The sequence below is a fragment of the Squalius cephalus genome (genome assembly GCF_949319135.1).
Source record: "Squalius cephalus genome assembly, chromosome: 10".
In the NCBI taxonomy this organism is placed as follows: Eukaryota; Metazoa; Chordata; class Actinopteri; order Cypriniformes; family Leuciscidae; genus Squalius; species Squalius cephalus.
In genome coordinates, this window is record NC_137131.1 from 14,101,895 (window position 1) to 14,122,703 (window position 20,809).

Sequence of the window (20,809 nt, forward strand, 5' to 3'; positions counted from 1 at the left end):
CTTTGTCTCATACAGATAAACCCATACAGGACACCTTTCATCTTCTCAAATCTGTAAATAATGTTATCAAAATAATCTTAATCTTCCAAAACTCACAATTTTTTATTCTTATATTTTTTTTTTTACAATCCACCCTGAATATCAAGGCTGCAGAAACAATATAATGCAAACAAAAGAAGAAGAAAAAAAAACAAACTATTTATGTGGGAATTTTTACAGCTGTACCAAAATTAAAAAAGAAACTTAAATCTGTGATAAAGCAATTTTATACCCTATCAGCAAAAACAAGGTACAAAAAAAGGAGATGCACAATTTACACCAGCAGTCCCTCATGAAATAAAGAACTTTTAAAGATGGATCTCTACTTCACTGCCAGCAGCAGGGATAGAACTCAGCTCCCAAAATGAACCTCAAATGAACTGTTTAAGGAACAACATAGCAGAACAAAATGTGCAAGCCATCTTACTCAATCAGTCATTACAAACCAGACATCAGATTAATTCCTGCATTGTAAACATTACATAAGCCCAATAATGTTTAATGCCTTCTATTCCATTGGGTAGATTTTATTTGGGATTTGTGAGGGAATAAGTTCTTGTGTTTACTGAATACCCCTTATCAATCCACATGCAATGAATGTAAAGCTTTTGAAAATGATTGCCACAGCATTATGTCTATAAGCATGAGAACGCGTTTTATAGAACTCTGAAGTGTTCAGGATTTCAATATGGTTTAAATCAATATTCAGAAAAAAAAAACTTTTATACCATGGATGGGCAAGAAAGAAGATTTTTTTGAACTTCAATTTTTTCCAAAACAGAACTCAACATTAGTGAACTGAACATCTGTATGTTCATCTGGCGTACCAGAACTCAACATAAACATAGACCCTTCCATCCAAACTTTACCTTTATTCAAAAACCAGCTCCCAACATACTCTTCCGCAACTAACTTTTAAACAAGCTTTAAGGTTTTTTCTCACATGTGTACTTGGCAGACATATGAAATCAGGTATATTAGTATGATTCTGCAGAATGAGAAGCGTGAAAATGAGCAGGGTTTGCTGAAACTGGAGCCAGAAATGGACTGATGTTCTAGCTGCCAGACTGCATGTGACAGTCCATTCAGTGTTGCTTTAGTTCTTCCTTGCTGCACGGATGACTGGCTTGAGTTCATTTCTATGAGGGACTGAGAGCAACGTCGCAGTCAGCGGCTCACAATGATTGTTTCATCTTAACACTAATGCTACGAATTGTTTTCGCGAAAAGGAAAAAAAAAAAAAAACTTTTAGAAAGGTGTCAAAGCCATTTTATAGAACATTCAGAATGATGTCATATTTCACGTTAAATCACGGTTATAATTGGTGTTATTATTATGAATTAGTCTTTTTCCCAAGCAAAACAAAAAAGATCTGGTGGAGGGGTGCATGTGGCTTTCTTTGACATTTCTAGTTCAGGATAAAGAACAAAAAGCAGACAAGGAGAGAAAAGAGGGGGGGATCAAACAGAAAGACATCGCCTATGAGGTGACAAGTGATTTCTTTTTCTCTCCGCCTGGGATATGACCGATGTTCCTTGTCCATGAAAAGAATCTTTTCTCTCTTCTTTTAGTTTGAAATAACTGGGTGTGATGGAGACAGATTGAGAGAAAGGGAAATGTGGGAGTGGTGTTTAAAGCCACATTAGGTATCATCATCATCGGAGGTCTGGCTGCTACTGCTCGTCTCAGATTCGGAGCCCTCTTCCAGGCCAGGGTTTGGGGTGTTCCTCCAGGTAAGCAGGGCCACACTACGTGGCTTTAAGAGCACACCATTACGCCCAAAACCAATCTTCTTCATCTGACACAAAACACACACACAGTCACTCAGGAAGTTAACTATAAATGTCCATGATGCACTTAACTTTAAGCAAAGAATAAACTAAAAATAAAAGTGACACTATATGCATTTCCCATACCTGTTCAGTTTTAGCTTGAAACTCTTTGAGTTCGTCTTCAGTGAGAGGCTGGAAGTTGTCATCATTTTCTGGGTATTCTTGCCATCCCATAGCCTTCAGCAACCTGTCAGAGAGGATCCACATGTGTGAATATGTGGATTACGGATGTTGTCTTTGTGGGCAGATCAATTTGAAAAACCTAGCGTGCTGCCTATGGAGGTAGCATGACATCTGAAGTGTGCTTCCAAATGATCAAAGATACATAGTTTCAAAAAATGATAATGTGGCATTGAAAGTATCCTTCATGAGGAAATCAAATCTCAAATAAACTGCAATGAACTGAGTGAAAAAAATTTATTGTGGTTGAAACAAGGGAAATTTGCTTGCAAATAAGCTATTTTTTTTAATTAATGAAATGCATTAAGATAAAAAAAATAATTATTCTATTATCAGAAGAGTAAAAATGCATTATATTATCATAAAACGAAAATTGTATTTTTATGCTTTTAATTTTGCAACGCTAGCTTGGCAACATGCTAAAGGCCAACTTGTGAACTCAATTGTCTTCCACATGCACGGGAAGTGCTATTTGTATGATATATGTAGTTGCCCAGTGCCCATGTAAAGCATTCCAAATCAGTCACTTGAGACGTACCATTTAAAGCTACACTGTGTAACTTTTTTAGTTGATTCTTAGCAAAAAACACTTAGTTCTTTCAAAAATATATGTGCTCATTAATGTATATTTACTTCTTTCAAGTAATAAAGTATTCTCTTAAGTTTATAATCTGCCATTGAAAGTACATACGGGTGAGGGGTTCGAATGCCGGTCGCCATGTTGCCCCTCCATCTTGAAACTACATTAGCCAAAGAGGGACATGCCTGTAAATTCAAGCTTCGCCTTTTGCGTTTTTCACTCAGTGACACCGTGACGAATGCGAGGGGGAGATTACTCGCGAGCTTGCGAGTGCCGGCAGATTTGAAAGATAGTGTGGTGTGTGTGTGTGCGTGCGTGCGTACTCACATTTGAAAGAGAGAATAAAAACGTCAAAGCGACAGACAAATCAGCAAGACCATAGTCAATATTGGAGAAACTTTTCCCAGATGGAAAGAGCTCATGAGGAGAAGATTTTAAAACGGACGCCGAGGTTGCCTGCTTTCTTCTCGACAGGTAATTCAGCCTGTTGTAATTCATTTGTGTAAATTCGAAGTTTTATAGTTGCTTGTCTAACCATAGCAATGGTTGTGCATAACGCCAGAACGACCTCTAGTATAACTTCATCCTCGCGTCAATGGTGAAAAAGTATTGTTTACCTTGTAACATAAATCTGTGCTGCGACGGATCACAGGTGATGAATAGTTTTAAAGGCGCAATTTTTTAAGCTATATATATATAAAAAAAAGGACACTGTAAATTTTAGTTATTTTTAATTGCTTTTACTTTGTACACATTGTAACGTTAGCCTAATCTGATTATGCTGGGATAGCCGATTCCAAGGGTGACGTTTACCTCCTGACATCTGTCCTGTAGTTTTATTCATTTTAGACGTATTGTTTATTATTGTCATGGACGAAGTCGATAACTGGAAGCCATGTTAATCTTGAATACGGCCACCGTAGGAGTTAAAACGCCCTCGGAATTGAGAGGAACAGAAACTAATATTCACTGGGTAATCATATACAATTTCACCGCTAGATGGGGGTAAAAATCACACAGTGTAGCTTTAAGCTATTAGAAGTCATTTGCACATGTAGACGGAACACTAGGTTTTGGAACTGAGCTTATATGTGTCTGATGTGTTGAAGTGTTTGTGTGAGAGATTGCTCTGACCTGTGTTCCGCCTCCAGAGAGCTGGACAAGTGCTCTGGGTCTGAGTCACTGAGAGAGTGGGAGATGCCGTTCTCATGACTCTCTCCAAACTCTTTTGGTTCAGGGGTGCTTCCCTCTCCCTAAACACAAAGATAAATTACAAACAAAGGCTTTAGCAAACAAAAATATGAGGCAGAGAATCAAAATCAATCAACTGCTTAGTGCAGTGTTGTTATTGTTAACTAAAACTATTTCTATAACTATACATACAATTTAAATATTAGATGAAAAACTAAGCGCTAAACGAAATTTAGAAATGTTTTGGAAACTAACTGAAATGACATTTTTAAAACTAAAATAAAAATAAGTGTGTAAAAAAATAAAAAAATACAATAAAAAAAAAAAAGACTAGAAAAAGTCACATTAAAAAAATAAAATTAAAATGACAACTAGAAACAAAAACAAGATCATTCAAAACATTAATACATGCTATAATATATAAATAATATTAAAATGACACTGGCTTAGTGAACTCAAACTGAAACCATGAAAATAAGCAATAACGAATGCATCATATTCAAGCAGAAAAACTTGAATAATTATCATTCATATTGAATAGCTGTTGTGAAAAACTAGTGGCCGATGGCTAATATAATGCCAAAAAATGTAACTGATGTAAGCGCGAATATCTGCGCCAATCTTAAAATGAGCAAATTAATCTGCTTATTACTACAGCTAATAAACAGCAGATCAGAGATGAACACATCTGCACCTCTGCTGGAGCTCCTGGGCTGTGGCAGTCACTCATATCCCCGTTTCGCTCATCCTTTAGTCCACGCAGGAACTCACTCTTACGGTCTGTGCTGCGGCGCATCAGTTTTAGCCTTGAGGGGGTGATGTCTATGGGAGGGGTGGTGCTGGAGGGCGGCTATGGAGGGAGGGAGAGAGAGAGAGATGGAAAGATAAATATAAATGCTGGGTAAGCAGACATGTTGATTATTAATATTCTCCTATGGATAAACATGATAACATTCTGATGTTTAATAAATATTGGAGAATGCAGAAATTATGTAGTAAACATTTTTCGTTCAATCACCATCTGTTTGTGTATTTGGCATATGTCCACATTGTACAATGATACAAGGCAAGAATTTGTTGACATAAAGCCAACCACTATCATATTATTTAGGAATATCAGGTACCAGTTCCTCATTGGCAAGAGATAAAAAGGAACTTGGAAACGTTTTTTTTTTGTGTGGCAATTCCATGTAATTGTACATTTTTATATGTTGATAATATTTAACTTGATGGGTGGAACAACAAAGATAAGAAACTGATGTTAATTCTCCATGCAGCTAGCACAAAGTCTACAAGAAAACGAAGCCACCTATGTGATGGAATCTTTAAAGACCCAGACAGAAGAATCTTTTAGAATATGGAGTAAATGGACTGAATACATTAAACCTATAAAATCAGACTTCTATTGATTTAGAAAAAGGTGTTTATTGAACGTTAAATGGTTTGCAGTGTAGTTCCTTTAATGCTGGGTTCAGACTAGGAAGCAAGAATAAACCATTTTATCTTTTATAGCGTTTCATAGTGGACGACAACCGACACCGCATCTGTGACACTTCACGACGTCCCGAGAGAAAGACTAGCATGTTTTATTTAATTTTTTCCAGTCCTTCATGATGGGTTCTGTCACATCTGTGACGTTGACCAATAGGAGCACCGAAGCTCTTTCGTACACACCTTTTAAACATGGCAAAACAAAAGAGAGATGGGTGCTGCCTGGTGGAACTATGCGTTGGTTCGTCGTCGGTTAGGAACCTGGGTGTGCTCTTTGATACCAATCTTTCATTTTAAAGTCACGTGTCTAGTATCTGTAAAACCGCATTTTTCCATCTTAAAAATATACTAAATTACGTCATATGCTCTCAATGACAAATGCGGAACAATTAGTCCATGCGTTCATGACATCAAGGCTAGATTATTGTAATGCTGAGTGGTTGCCCAGCACGCTTAATAAACAAAGTCTAGTTGGTCCAAAACGCAGCAGCTAGAGTTCTTACCAGAACCAGGAAGTATGACCATATTAGCCCAGTTCTGTCAACACTGCATTGGCTCCCTATTAAACATCGTATAAATTTTAAAATATTGCTGATTACTTATACCCCTTTTCCACCAAGGCAGAGCTGGTGCTGGTTCGGAGCCAGAGCCTAGTTTCAAATCGGTTTTTTGTTTTTCCACCGCCAAAGCACCAGCTCCGAACCAGTAAAACTGGTTCTTAAGTAGCACCAAATCATTGCAGGGTCTAGAACGGAGCCAAGAAAGAACCGCTTGCGTCAGGGGCTGGGGGCGGGGTTACCGTGACCAACAAGACGAATAGAAACCATAGAAACTTGTGACCGCCATTTTTAAATAGCAGCTAGTCGAGCTAATAGCAGCTCGATTATAATATCCGTCTATGTAAGTTACGGCGAGCTGCACGAACGCGTTGGATTCCGATGTATTTTTGCAAACCCATGAGCATCCATAGTATTGCAACGTCCGTTATTGTTGATGGCTTGTTCGAGATGCATCGGAGCGGCGAGGACCGATCGGAGCTGCGGGAGTGTTTGGAGAGAGACTCCTTGTGCTTTTAGATCGCTATCGCAGTGCTTTGATGTCATGCGGCAATCGATCTGCGAGAAGCCGATGCATCTCGAACAAGCCTGGCGTGTTTGTGTTTGGCGCTACCGCACTAGCGGTTGCTGGGCAACATGAGACGTATACAGTGACGTAAGATCTGGCTCTGTTGTGGCTCTCTAGCCGGTGGAAAGGCAAACCGGTCCTTAGTAAGCTCGTCAGTCGAACCAACTCTGAACCAGCTTTGGCTCTGGCTCTGAACCAGCACCCGGTTCTTGTTGGTGGAAAAGGGGTATTACAAAGCACTAAATGGTTTACAGTAGCTCTGCAGTACTTGAGCGAGCTCTAAACGCATTATAGTCCTTCACGTCTACTGCGATCTCAAAATTCCGGCCATTTGATAATACCTAGAATTTCAAAATCGACTGCTGGCGGTAGATCCTTTTCCTATTTACCACCAAAACTTTGGAACAGTCTTCCTAACACTGTTCGGGAAGCAGACACACTCAAGCAGTCAGTTCAAAGCTAGACTAAAAACACATCTCTTTGACCTAGCATACACAACACATTATAGACTTTTATAATTCAATGTTAGGCTGCATAGATTAGGTCAGACGGAACTGGGAACACTTCCCATAAATCCTGATGTACTCGTTACATCATAAGAAGAATGGTGTCTACGGTAATATTAGTCTCTCTGTTTATCCCTAGGTTTACCGCAGTCCGCCGGATCCGGGCCGTATCCAGATCTGATGAAGGACCTGCGCCTGGACGCGACGACAGCACAGTCCTGAAATGTCAACTAGGCTCTTCCCTATGAAGGCCTCCCTCCCCTCCCTTTACCTATCTACAGATAAAGCGTTGTCAGGATAATTCCGGTTCGCGTGGCTACGTGGAAGCGATAAAAATTCTGTATTATAAATTTTAAGGCCAGACAAGTAGTATGTTGAGGGTTGATTTGTAGGAAAGGACTACACGCCTGCGCACATATATGCAAACGCACATACCTATAGACTGAACTCGTAATACGCATGTGCACGCCATCTGCGTTCTCACTGGTTCGCGTTTTTGAAGTTTGCGCAGAAAGAGCTTAAGAGTTTTCTGTTAAAACGGTGTCTCCATACTGTCCTCTTTGTCCAATCCTGGAACTTGTCCAGTGTTGGGTTTCGCTTCGGTAGCCATTGTTTGTTTACGCTCTTGTTTCTGGAAGTTAGTCGCTAGTTCTGCCTTCTTGATGACATCACACATGTTGTTAACCTTTTCACACGTAAATTTAAAATATTCAGGCTGACCCCCAAGCGCGAGTTTTTCAAGGCGACCGTTATTTAGAATTATATATTATATTGCGTATATATAATTATATATTATATTATATTCCGTTATTTAATATTTATATTGTGAAAGGGTTAAAGACAGCAAGAGATGATTGGTCAGAAAGAAACTTGTTGTCTGACATGTTTATTGTCCATGACACAACAAAAATTTAGGAGTCAAAATCACATGCTCTGACTAGTGGTCGACCGATATATCGGCCGATATTTGGAATTTTTTAGATATCGGCATCGGCCGATAAATCTTTCCGTTTGGCCGATATATTTCAAAACAGTTTGTGACTGTGCATTAGCGCTTTTTTCCACTGACGCGAACAGAGCGAACGTGAATGAACTGAATACACTCGCTCTGCTCCGCCCAGCAACGTAAAACAAGCCACTCAGAAGTGAAGCAGACATCTGACAGACACAGTAAATGACCATTCACATTCGCTTTCTAACCTGACGCTACATTGTGTTACACACAAAAACACTCCGGCGTGCAGCAGAGTCTATTCAAACAGTACCGTGATATGTCAGATCCGCAGCCCAGCGGTAGCTCCAGTGGGGGTCACAGATGTGATATAAACAAATTCAAACACAACTGAAAACATTTTACCTCACAAACAGTCAAAAATCCTGTAACTGGCTGTTCCTCAGATACGCGCGTTGTTCTCGGGTTACATTTAAACTAGACACTGTTTTCCAACGGACTCGCGTGCACGGAAAAGCTGGGTCGCGTGCATTACAGATCAGTTGGTCGCGTGAGGTGGATGAGAGAGGAGAACACTATGTAATAATATTACGTTTGGAAATAAATCCTTGAAAATGTTATTCACTATCTACTGTATTTATTTATCCATGATTGGCGTAATATCGTGTGTAGTATACATTTTCATATGTTCATGTATGTCATGCAAATACATGTGACGGCTTGCAACGTTTTAAAGAAACAAACAAGCAAAACTAAACACATAAATCATTATTATTTAAATATACTTGAAGTAAAACAACCTTAAAAAAAGGTTGAACTATTTAAACTATTTTAAAGTAAATAGTGTAAATAAACTATGTGAGATTTATATTTTGTATTGTACATAAAATGTAATTTAATTTCACATACTATTTTGTCATTAATTTATGAATATTGTTTAGATTGGTTCATTAATGATAAATGTTATTTGTAACCTGCAGTAAGCAGCAGTAATTATTTATGTGACTGAAAAAATGACTGTAAATATTAAAGCAGACAAGAAGTTGCACTAAAACTTTATTTATTGAAGTGTTATCTTAACTTTTTGTTTACATTTTAATTTCTTAGTAAATATTTATTATTGCAAAAAGAATTTTGCATAAATAGTATGTACAATAAATGTTCATTTAGTTTCACCAATATTCTTTATGTCTCTCATTTACTGTATTCACATGTATTGTATCGGCCTCATATCGGCCAATCGGCCAGATTGCTTTCTCAATATCGGCATCGGCATCGGCCATTAAAAATCCCATATCGGTCGACCACTAGCTCTGACACAATGACTATTGTAACAGACAAAAATATCATGTAGTCTGAACCTCGCATAAGAGTTTAAGAAAGCATCTCCCCATGTTTTACTGTATAATATAGTCGCTGATAAAAAAGGGGGGGAATCAAACATTTGGAAAATTTAAGAATTGTTTTATGCCAGATTCATGAAATACATATCTGGTAACGATTTTGTAAACATTAACGTTCTTGTTTTATTATAGAAATAATAATCATTATTGTACGCGTTTCTTGCATTAAAAAAAAAGATTGGTTTTGACTTTTTAAAATGACTCAGCTTACTGGTTTAATCACAACCTACTAATGAAAAAAATGACTTTGTCATTTTACCTCTTTAGAAGTGCCATGGGCAGGTGCGCTGACGGGTGTCAGAGGTTTGGTCACAGACACAGGGCTGGTGAAGGCTGAATCCCGTCCAGAAAAATGCAAACCCACTTTAGTTTCCCTTCCATTGGGTTTCCATGGGCCTGACTATAAAAAAAGACAAAGGTTTTATTTATTAAACGAAAACGACACAATTGTCCTAATATAATAAAAACAACATTAGGAAAAAATCTCACCATAAGTGATGTGATTCAATAAGCTGGTGTAACAAATTACAAACATCATGCAAGTACTATTTTCAAATCCCCTAGCTCGGTACCTTTGTGGGGGCAGTGGCAGGTTTGGGCACCAGATTCTTGTAGACACTGGGTCCAGTGATGGGGACTTTAGAACCATTGGCGGACAGAGGGCCAGCACTGGCAAAGCCAGCTGAGAAAGCAGCACTGGGGTCCTCCTTAGACACTTTCTTAATGACCAGCATCTTAGACATAGCCTGCTTAGCACTAGGGGGGTTCTCTGTAACAGAAGTTGCAAAAAAAAGTTCAGAACAAACCAATAAATGTAACTATTTGAATTCTATGCAAGTGGAACATGCTGACTCGATATACAAAAGCAACATCACCCCATACTCCTGCTGGAGTCCCGACAGCACGAGGCTGACTTGCTGGCTTTCCAGTTGTCTCTGGGTTCAAGGAGGGCTAAAATTCACATGAAAACAGAAGGCATGAATGCAAAGCAGTCAGTTCATTAAAAGGCATGTAAAGAATGACATAACTAAACCGTTTTAATTACATAAGCAGTGAACTCATGCCTGGTAGGGGTGTGACCCCACTACACAAGTAAACATCGAGGAAAAAAAATTACTTACAAAATCCTCATCAACAAACTTGAGCTTGTCATCGTTGCGCTCCTCATCAGAATATCTGTCCTGATATGAGCCACCTTTGCGTGGATGAAAGTTTCCATTACGTTGTCGGTGGCCTCCTTGTCTGTCCCTTTCACCTCCACGTTTGATATGCCGAGCATGGTGGTGGTGAGGACCTTCCTGGCCCCTCGGTACCCCATGCCAGCTGGGGGTCTCCTTCCACCCTGGTCCGCCTCCCAATCCCCCCTGACTCCCCTTCGCAACACCAGAGTCTACAGAGTCATGCCTCAATAGAGATGGCTGCTGCCATCCATCACCTGAAGAGAAAATGAATAGCTATTACACATGGCAGGTCAAAAAGCAGGTTAACTCTACATGAGGAGGAAGTTAGATGCGTGTTCAGCAACCTCCAGGGGCTCTTAGTGGGTCATTGTTGAAGAAGCCATCAGAGGAGTTGTGTCTGCGACGGTTAACTCCCGGCCGGCTGTCTCCGCGGGGAAAGTGCTCTCCATGCTTCTCAAGGGGGGCAGCAGGGGACTGGAAATAAATAAATAAATAAATCACACAGACAGATTAAACAGACAGTTTTTACTTAAAAAAGCTTATTTTAGAAAAGAATGATTAGGGTCAAGAGAACTAAGAGAGTCCTTTAAGTAAAGCTGTCCTGAATTTTTTTTTTTTAAATGCACAGGTCAATACAAAGTCAACAATCCATTACAATACCTTGGCGGACTGAGGCGTGGAGAAGTTAAGCCAGGCAGGAACAAAGTCATGCTGCGCCATTTAGGTCCAGTGTCTCCCGTCAGTGGATGGAGGCATCAAACCTCATGGCCTGAACTGACAATGCAAGCAACAAACATCATGTCACCATAATCTACTACAACAAAAAACCTCCCATATCCCATTAATGCAAACACATTTAAAGTCATCATGAAATGGAAATTGCAATTGTGTTTTTTATTAAGTATTTGTATATCCGAGTGAAACGGCTTTTTTAACTTAAAAATGTAGGGTGGGACATAATTTTGACTGGATCCTTGTCGTTTGCTAATTTCTGCAATCGTCTCGTGTGAGTGACAGGTTGGTTGAGGGAAAGTACTGGAACTCCTCTGGCCATTGGACAACCTTATTGCCCAGCATTTGCACCAGAGTAAACATCATCATTCTTGATGTTGTTGCAAGGAGGGGGGGACATTAATGTTTTTGATAAAAGATTACAAGGGCGTATGAAAAAAATAACGATGTGTAAGGATGAATCATTTATAGCAAATACTGCAATATTCCATAACTTTTTAAAAGGTGAAAAATGAAATTTTAGCAGCAACAAATGCAAAATGACTGTTTTCAAACAAGTTTGGAATGTACTCCCTCCCATCAGCCAAAGGTCAGGCAAACAGATAGTCTTCACCTGAAACTCATGTCATTGGTTGAGCCAATGTTGCGGAGTCAGGCTGAAGAGAATAGGCTATGTTTTGAAAACACCACAGGGCCAGTGTTTCCACATTTCGGAGAAATCAACCTTCAAATGGCTTACTTGCAGTTATATTTTCATTTTAAAGGTGCTAAAAATTGCCCAATAACTTGACAGATATTACTGAAAAATGTATCTTTAGAAATCACACCTGTAACAGCCCTAGGCTCTATTCAGAGTGAAGGAGCTGGCCAACATTCAAACCTGTCAGAAAATGACTTGAGTGGACGGGCAGGGTTTAAGTGGAATAAATGATTGAAGAATTCTAGCATACATCACCAGAGAGAAGTCAGGAATTTACTATTTATAGGATATTACAGGAATATCGAGTTACAACATTTTTAATTTAAACATTGAGGTGAAAAAAATGGGTAAAACTTTACAATCCAAGTGGATGCTGCACACAGGAGAGACCCCGACATGATTGTAAAGTGCTTTGGGTGTACAGTAGTACTTATGAAACGCGCTATATAAATGCCTCATTCATTAATTTAATTCATTCACAATAAGGTTTCATTAGTTGAACTACTGGTTGAACTACTAATGAACTGCACTTAAACAGCCTTTATTAATCTTTGTTAATGTTAAGTTCAACATTTAGGCTACTAATGCTTCATTATTAATCAAATGCAGTATGTGTTAACATTAGTTAATGCATTGTGAACTAACAGGAACAAACAATGAACAGCTGTGTTATTAACTAATGTTAACAAAGATTAACAAATACAGTAACAAATGTATTGCTCATGGTTAGTTTATGTTAGTTAAATACATTAATGTTATCAAATGAAACATTATTGTAAAGTGTTAAACTTTTTTTTATTTTAAAATAGATTAATTACATGCCGATTTTATATTTAATGTCTTTTTTAAAGACAAGCGAGCAGCTTCTAGGTTAATCATTAAAACAAAAAACACTAACTTCTGCTTTATTTCTCTCTTGGCCTTGACATGAAAGATTTTTGTTTAGATTTATCAAAACAAATTTTAAAACAACTAGCCTAATTCTACTGAATGACAAATTTCACATTTCATTGCATACTGTAAGAGGTAGGCTAACTAATTCAGAGTGCAAAATAAACAATACCAAGAAACGTTCTAGCTAAATGTTGTGGCTTCTTACCCCAGAGACAAAGGCTCTGTAGTTCGATGGCCCTGTCCTTGGCTGTGTCTGTGTAGAGGGCCCAACCAACGCACTTTCACAGGCTTTGAAGCCTCAGGACAACCGCAGCTCCTGCCACAGGCAAACTCCAGTTTCCAGGATGGTGCAAAGAAGGGGATGGAAGTGAAACTTGTGCAGCCCAAGGTGAAACTGTTAGGTGATGGAAAAGATGGTGACGTGTTGTTTTTGATCAATGGCGTGTAGTTGTGGACGAGTAGTGGATGTGTTTGATCTGTAATGCCAGAGTGACTCTCCACGACACCCTTAGTTCACCGACGATGACTGTGTGCATTCAGGGCGACCGAATACAAGTCCAGTCACTTATTCTGGGGGCTTGTGGTAGCAGCACGTTGTGCCTGCTCTGACACTCAGAAAATCCTTTACGAACTCATTTTCGGCTGAAGACACACACAGCGACAAAAAAAAAAACGGAGAGTGGGTTTGTACCACACAATGCTGGTTTGTGGAAAGTGGTGATCTGAATATATTCACCTCATCAAAACAGCGAAGGTGCTACGTCAGGGCGAAAAGGGGAGGGGGGCTGATTTGTCACATCACAATAGCTAGAAGTGCTTTATGTTATAAAGTCATGAGAATTGCTTTAGCCTTCAACAGCTCATACTTTGGATGCTTCAGTGAACCAAACAATGAAAACTTGACATCTTTAATTATCGGCCCACATGGCTGATAAATGGCTGGTGAACCAATATCACGTTAGGCTACCGAAAAAATTGGAAGTAAATATGATTTGCCTCCTAACAACACTTCCGATCTTCCAGTTCATCAAATTAGAAGACACTTCCACAGGTGAGTAACTTGAAGCCAATTTGCACAGATTCTGGTTAAACGCGATGTACCGTGCATTGGTGATTCAAATGAAACTCGATGACAAAACACAAGCGTCCAGGTGCAAGCAAACCTTGAACATTCACTGAGAAACAACAGGTGTACTCCAGATTGTATTATTGCATGTTGGGAAATCTTGGGTCTCTTAAAATCCTGCAGTCACAGATCCAACAGGTCGTTCTTCCTCCAGATCTTCACAAATAATCTGCAGACCAACTCTGTAAAATAGCAAGCAATATTTAGATCAATTTATGTCTTTTATATAGCCTATATATTTGAAAGACCAAAATGAATGTTCATATGTCCCAAATGCTGTCTTCGAAACAACCACAAAAAAGTTTGGCAGCACAATAAGCTGCCTTGACAGGTTACAAATGTGCTACAACTACTTTAAAGGAAATAAACATTCTGCTCATTATTTACTCATCCATCATCCGCATGTTGTTCCAAACGTGTATGTTTTTTTCCCTCAAGAGGAAAATGCAAGATACTAGGCAGAATGACATCTCTTGTAACGATTGACTTTCACTGCATGGAAAAAGAGTCAAAGTGAATGATGATGACTGAGGCTGTCAGTCTACTATTCTGCCAAACATCTCCTTTCTCATCCTAAAACCATACAAGTTTGAAACAACGAGAGAGAGAGAGAGTAAATTATGAAAATAAATGTGATTTTTGAGTCAGCTATCCTTTTAACATGGCTAATCATCTCCTTGCCAGGGGACTTTATATGAAATATGTCCATACATTTTCTAACTAACATTACAGTAAGATAAACAATTTGTTTGTATAACTGTTGTTTCAAACTTACAAAGTAAAGTGAGGGAAACTAAAAGCAGGGTTAAGAGTTAGCTGCAGGATTGAAGTAGAATTGACTTTGAAATATATTTGTGATAATAGCAAACTAATACTTAATATGCTCGTCCAAACATTCTGGCGCATACAGTAGTTCAACATACCAAAACAATTTCGCAAATTACGAGTAAATAGTAATTCGTCTTTCTACTTGCTGAACACTCGCTAGCACGACACAGCTAGCATAGTAGGCCATTCGATGTGTGCATAAACCTTTTTGTCCACGTTGACTGGTCAAATTTAAACTTTTCAGAGCAAAGAAACTTTTAGGCATCATTAAACGGCTGCATAGGGGTGAATTATAACGACTCAGACTTGTGTCGTGAGGAAATACGTGTTGTTTTAGCCACGGCGCGAACTAGGCTAAGCTAGCATCCCGAGCAGGAATAAAGTGTTGTAAAATGGCTCCCTCTCGACACCAAACCAAACCAAATAAACATTTCGTTATACACCCACCTTTTGATCCCTTGTCTATCCCAATAACTTAATCGAAGACAACGATGCGCCGCTTGTCAAGTCAATTTGACAGTTTGGAGGTTGTCGTATATCTGATTCTGTATTTTGTTTGTGTTTTTAATCACACTCGTTCCGACTTTGCCAATCCATCTAGCTTGTTCCTGTCTACTTCTGCACAGACGAGCTAATCGATCGCAGAGCACAGCGCGCTCGACGCGTCATAACATTCTGCCCCAGCTCAAACCAGCTTGAAAAACACAGAGCGCGGACTTTTAAAGTTTGCAACTACTCGTGAAATATGTTGAGTTAAATGGTTACAAAAACTTATGTAAATAACATGGCAAAATGGGCGCAAATGCAGATTAGCTCTACAAGAAAGCATTTATTGAGCCCACGGTGTCTGATTTCACAGGCATTTGTACACGTGAAGTAACGAAAAAATACCAGGTGTGCGTTGGTCTATACAAAATGCACAAAGTTGTCACCTAAATCTGAAAAGGGATAGGTTTTCGTGGCAACTTTGCGTATTATATTACCTGTTATATAGCTGCTTTTCCAGAAAAATTAATAGACATTTCGAACATTGTACATCTATTTGTAGAATCAACATTGTATGTGCATAATAACATACCAAATAAGGTAAACAGCACATTCCTTTTTTTGCACAAACAGTATGTGATGTCATTCAGTTAATAGGCCTAATGATTAAACAATTATATATATAAAAAAAAATAATTTGAAAAATAATAATTGGATATATAATAATACTTACACAAGCCTTTATATATTTGTGCTTTTCTTTGTTGTTCAGACATAATTGTATCAGATTGCATACATTTTGAATAATAAAATCTGATATCTCTATAGTGGATTTGAATAAGATAAATACATAAACAAACATAATAAGTACATTTGAAGTGTGAACATGGCTATGATAATGACCAACATCATATGTGACCCTGGATCACAAAACCAGTCTTATGTTGCACGGGTATATTTGTGGCAATAGCCAACAAAACATTGTATGGGTCAAAATTGTAGATTTTTCTTTTATGCCAAAAATCATTAGGCTATTAAGTAAATATCATGTCCCATGAAGATATTTTGTAAATTTCCCACCTTAAATATATAAAACATTTATTTTTGTGAATGGATGCAGCACTATCGCCAATAGAAATGGACAACTTTAAAGGCGATTTTCTCAATATTTCGATTTTTCTGTACCCTCAGATTCCAGATTTTCAAATAGTTGTATCTCGGCCAAATATTGTCCTATCCTAACAAACCATACATCAATGGAAAGATTATGTATTCAGCTTTCAGATTATGTATAAATCTCAATTAAAAAAAAAAATACACATAAGACTGGTTTTGTGGTCCAGGGTCACATATAGACTTATTCGCTATCCTGTTCTTTATATTACAGATATAAATCCATCTGTGCAATGATCTGTGCCCGTATTCTTCTCTTGATCTGTCTTCCACTGTCCCTTTTTTTTATTTTTCTGAATTAATTTTCAGTCAAACCCTATTTTTTACAGTCTATGGTCAAACCTGACCACAAATAATATATATATATATATATATTTTTTTAAATGTAATACATTTATATCAATTAAACTTAGTTAAGTTGGCATGAAACTGCACTTAATTGTTTTACACTCCATTCCCATGAGACTCCATCACATCTATAAAAGTCTAATGCAGTTTTAAAAGTAATAACTGCATTTAATTTGAATTTATATACATGATCCGGACTCTTCCGTAGGACTTTTATAAGAACTTTCCAGGCATTTTGCGTGTTGTGATGTGTCTGGCTTCACATTTCCACACGCGTTGTAATGACCTTCTGCTGACTAAATCTACGTTTTATTTTAGGACGTTATGATATGAAATCAAGGTATGTTTTAATAAGTTTAATCGAATCCTGTTTCTGACATAAGATAAAACCACTGATTGTGCGCTGTTAGCTTTAATAATGTGCAATTCAGTTCAGCAACTTGACATCCGATGTAATTCAGACAGCACTTCAGCAACTGTCCTTAAACGAATGATTAATGTTTTCATATTATTTAAATTGCAGGTAAAATGTTGGCCAGTATAATCGGACGTCACATCCTTGGCAACTTTGGGGTGAGTGAAACATTTTACCCGTCAAATTTTCTTTATATTATTATTTTATCTAATTTTATTTATGTATTTTTACGCGTGTTCCGTTATGAATAACAATACTCATAACAGCACTCCGTGTTATCTAATGGTAATAGACCTCCAACACGTTATGTATTTTATTTTTTCATTGTTTATGAGAATTCTCATTAAGATTGAAGCAATTGTTTTAATTCAAATGTGTTCTTTGTTCAGGTGTCCAGAAAGTTTGCCTGTTTAGGGCCGTGGACCACTCATTGTTCAACACTGTTCACTAGAGGTTTATATGGACAGTTGCCCCCAAGACATGTGGCTGGTGCTGTTCTGGGAGCGCAGTCATTTCACTGGTCTGGCCAGAGACCGAAAAAACGGCCTCAGGAAGAGAGTCCACCAAGAGAACTTGATTTGCTTCGTTATGACATGAGAGACCTAAAGAAAGCTCCAAAGCCGGCCCTCTATCTCGGATTATCTGGTCTCATTCCTTTTGTATCCGCTCCTCTACTTATGGCTGTCACTGAACTGTATCTTCCCGAAGTTGCATTTGCTCAAGTTGTATACGGAGCGTCCATTGTTTCCTTTCTAGGTGGAGTACGCTGGGGTTTTGCCTTGCCTTCTGGAAGTCCAGCAAAACCTGACTGGCTCAATTTAGCCAACAGCGTGGTTCCCTCACTGATTGCTTGGACAGCACTCCTTTTTTCCCACAACATTACACAGTCTGCTGCAATTGTGATAATAGGGCTTGGGGTATCATTGCATTATGACCTGTCCCTCCTGCCCACATACCCCGGCTGGTTTAAAGCACTGAGGACAATCCTCACAGCTGTAGCTTTTTTCTCCTTGATAGGCACTGTTGTCATTAAGCAGTTTTATCCTGAGAAGAAGTATTTCTCTGATAAATGATTTATGCATATTTGTAATGTCAGTCCATTGATATTAAATATGTTAAAAGTGTCATCACTAATAATGTGTTTACATTACATCATATTCTACACCATGTTGAATCACTGAATCTTTCTGTTTTTTTTTTTTTTTTTCATTTCTGACTCCATTCTCTTACTTTTTATAAAATATCCATTTGGCTTCCTATTGGTATAGGCCAAACAGGTATTAAATTGCTGTAGTGAATTCAAAGGACAATTTTTCCTGACTTTTAATATAACTTTGCATACTGCGTCAGTTAGATTGTGATAAGTCAAATATAAATACTGAAATAAAATTAGAATTGCATACTCAAAGTATTTTTAAATTTTAAGTGATTTTGAACGAAAAATCTTGCAGTGCAAATGCAAAAATGTTTGAAATGGAACTGTATTGTACTGAACAAGTAAACTTTCTTTTGTATCTATTTTTTTTATGATTTTAGCAAAAACTAAATTCTGTGTAGTCATGTCATTCATACACTGTAAAACCTAACAGTTACTAAATAAAACAAGTTAATTTTACTCAAATATTACTTAAAGTTCATTGTAACTCAATAACTGATTATATTAAAGAACTCCAGTCAATTTTAACATTGAGCTCATTTTTTTGTAAATTTGGAGTGCTGTCAGTACAGAGAACAACGACAAAAATCGGTGTTGCCTACACCGTCTTATCCTCTTTTTAAAATTTGCACCCTGTTGACTTCAATGGGGCAAGTTTTAAACCTGCTTTTAGCCTCTTAACATCCTTGATGTGTCATTACAAGTGCCCAGCCATGTGAGTGATTCCTTCAGAGTGAACACGGGTGAATCTGACTGCAGTAGATGTGCAAGATATGAATAAAAGTGATGTTATTTCAGCCAGCGCACATACCTGTATTTTCTTCCTGTTTTCGGTCGAAGTCCACAGTAGTCGATTGTCGAGTTCACGCGCATAGGTTTAGTTACCTATGATCACGCGCGTGAACTCGACAATCGACTACTGTGGACTTCGACCGAAAACAGGAAGAAAATACAGGTATGTGCGCTGGCTGAAATAACATCACTTTTATTCATATCTTGCACATCTACTGCAGTCAGATTCACCCGCGTTCACTCTGAAGGAATCACTCACATGGCTGGGCACTTGTAATGACACATCAAGGATGTTAAGAGGCTAAAAGCAGGTTTAAAACTTGCCCCATTGAAGTCAACAGGGTGCAAATTTTAAAAAGAGGATAACACGGTGTAGGCAACACCGATTTTTGTTGTTGTTCTCTGTATTGACAGCACTCCAAATTTACAAAAAAATGAGCTCAATGTTAAAATTGACCGGAGTTCTCCTTTAAGTAGAATTCAAAAGGAAAGAGTTACAGCAAATTTCTAGTTCCCAACATGCTTTGCATCAGACTGTCAAAGGAGAATATATTTTAAAATTAAGTGTTATTTTATGTGTTATTGATCAATTAATATATGGGGTGATCTGTTAGTGTTTAATGTTCTGTTTGTTGGAATTTAAAAGAGTTTCTGTTATGTCCTTGGGGGCGGGTGGTGGTGCTGAAAAGTAAAGCCTGTGGTTAGGTTGAGGAGGATTTAGGAAAAGCAATGGCAGAGATCCTTCGAAGGCCGCGAAGGTCTGACTGAACGTTGTTAAATGGGACGGTCTTGCCATATGGAGGACTGTTCTTGTCTCCTAGCAACTGTGATAGCTTTTTTGAAAGTTAAATTAAACTGCATGAAAACAAAACAGGGTTTACAAACTGTCTAAATATGTTTCACCATGGTCCATTTCTTTAAACTATAAAGAGTACACTATCTATAATGGCATCTTAGTAAGATATGAATCAACATTTGAACCGCTTTAAAGTGTTTTTTTTAGGTCATTTTAGAAGTTTTACATGTGTATCATTAGATATTTGAGTAAGTTGAAACCCAATACTTACGTTTAAAAGAGTAATTTGTTAATTTCTCTCAAAAAAAGTCCTGTTGTCACTGGCATGCAATGAATTCTGGGGTAGACAAGGCCACGAAGGATCTATCTGTTGTATCCTTCATTTCATGAGAAGCGAAGGATGAATTTGGAGGCCGCATTTGAAGGATCCTTTGAATTGGGACAACCTTCGTCGTTCCTCGGTGATGCAATCGGCCTTCGAAGGATGCAGCCTTTGAAATGGGACACAGCTATAGTCTATTTGCTTATTTCTTGCATGCAGGCTCTTGTGTTTTTGCCAATTAGTATAATTAATAGTAAATGATTTGAGTTAATTTAAAGGTTTTTATTAATTTAATTAGGCCTAAGTTTCAGCTACACAAAGTATTTAAGTGGAATCGTAGTTTAATATTATGTGGACTCAAATGGAATAAGTTTACAGAACTAAAAATGGGAAACCTAAATGGGTTAAGGCAATTGGTTTCCTCAAAAGCTTTGAGTTCAGTTGCCCTAACTTGTTGGGTTTTACAGTGATGCTGCTGAAAGTTTTTCAATGCTTTATCTATTTTTATTTTATTTTATTATTATTATTTTTAACATTTGTTGGCAACTGTACTAAAAAAAC

At 38.0% G+C, this 20,809-nt stretch overlaps 2 protein-coding genes across 2 annotated transcripts; one reads left to right on the forward strand and one right to left on the reverse strand.

Annotated features, from left to right (window-relative positions):
• Positions 1-77: 77 nt before the first annotated feature.
• On the reverse strand, positions 78-15,385 carry gpbp1l1 (GC-rich promoter binding protein 1-like 1). Its single transcript, XM_079884825.1, has 12 exons — positions 15,208-15,385; positions 13,012-14,114; positions 11,141-11,254; positions 10,825-10,954; positions 10,421-10,734; positions 10,175-10,250; positions 9,872-10,068; positions 9,559-9,699; positions 4,517-4,672; positions 3,766-3,884; positions 1,956-2,058; positions 78-1,837 (listed from the first exon to the last, which is right to left on the reverse strand). The coding sequence occupies exons 3-12, from the start codon at positions 11,198-11,200 to the stop codon at positions 1,682-1,684; spliced, it is 1,452 nt and encodes a 483-aa protein (XP_079740951.1). The 5' UTR covers positions 11,201-11,254; positions 13,012-14,114; positions 15,208-15,385; the 3' UTR covers positions 78-1,681.
• Positions 15,386-17,009: 1,624 nt separating this feature from the next.
• Positions 17,010-18,858, forward strand: tmem69 (transmembrane protein 69). Its single transcript, XM_079884027.1, has 3 exons — positions 17,010-17,107; positions 17,291-17,340; positions 17,572-18,858. Exons 2-3 carry the CDS (start codon positions 17,296-17,298, stop codon positions 18,253-18,255), a joined length of 729 nt encoding a protein of 242 aa, XP_079740153.1. The 5' UTR covers positions 17,010-17,107; positions 17,291-17,295; the 3' UTR covers positions 18,256-18,858.
• Positions 18,859-20,809: the final 1,951 nt, after the last annotated feature.

Bases quoted from the DNA above. Each gene is read 5' to 3' on its own strand.
- tmem69 (XM_079884027.1), top strand. From the start codon at position 17,296: ATGTTGGCCAGTATAATCGGACGTCACATCCTTGGCAACTTTGGG. The intron at 17,341-17,571 runs GTGAGTGAAACA...TTCTTTGTTCAG, and splicing joins ACATCCTTGGCAACTTTGGG to GTGTCCAGAAAGTTTGCCTG.
- gpbp1l1 (XM_079884825.1), bottom strand. From the start codon at position 11,200: ATGGCGCAGCATGACTTTGTTCCTGCCTGGCTTAACTTCTCCACGCCT. The intron at 10,955-11,140 runs GTATTGTAATGG...ATTTATTTCCAG, and splicing joins CCACGCCTCAGTCCGCCAAG to TCCCCTGCTGCCCCCCTTGA. The intron at 3,885-4,516 runs GTGCAGATGTGT...CTTTGTGTTTAG, and splicing joins GCCCAGGAGCTCCAGCAGAG to GGAGAGGGAAGCACCCCTGA.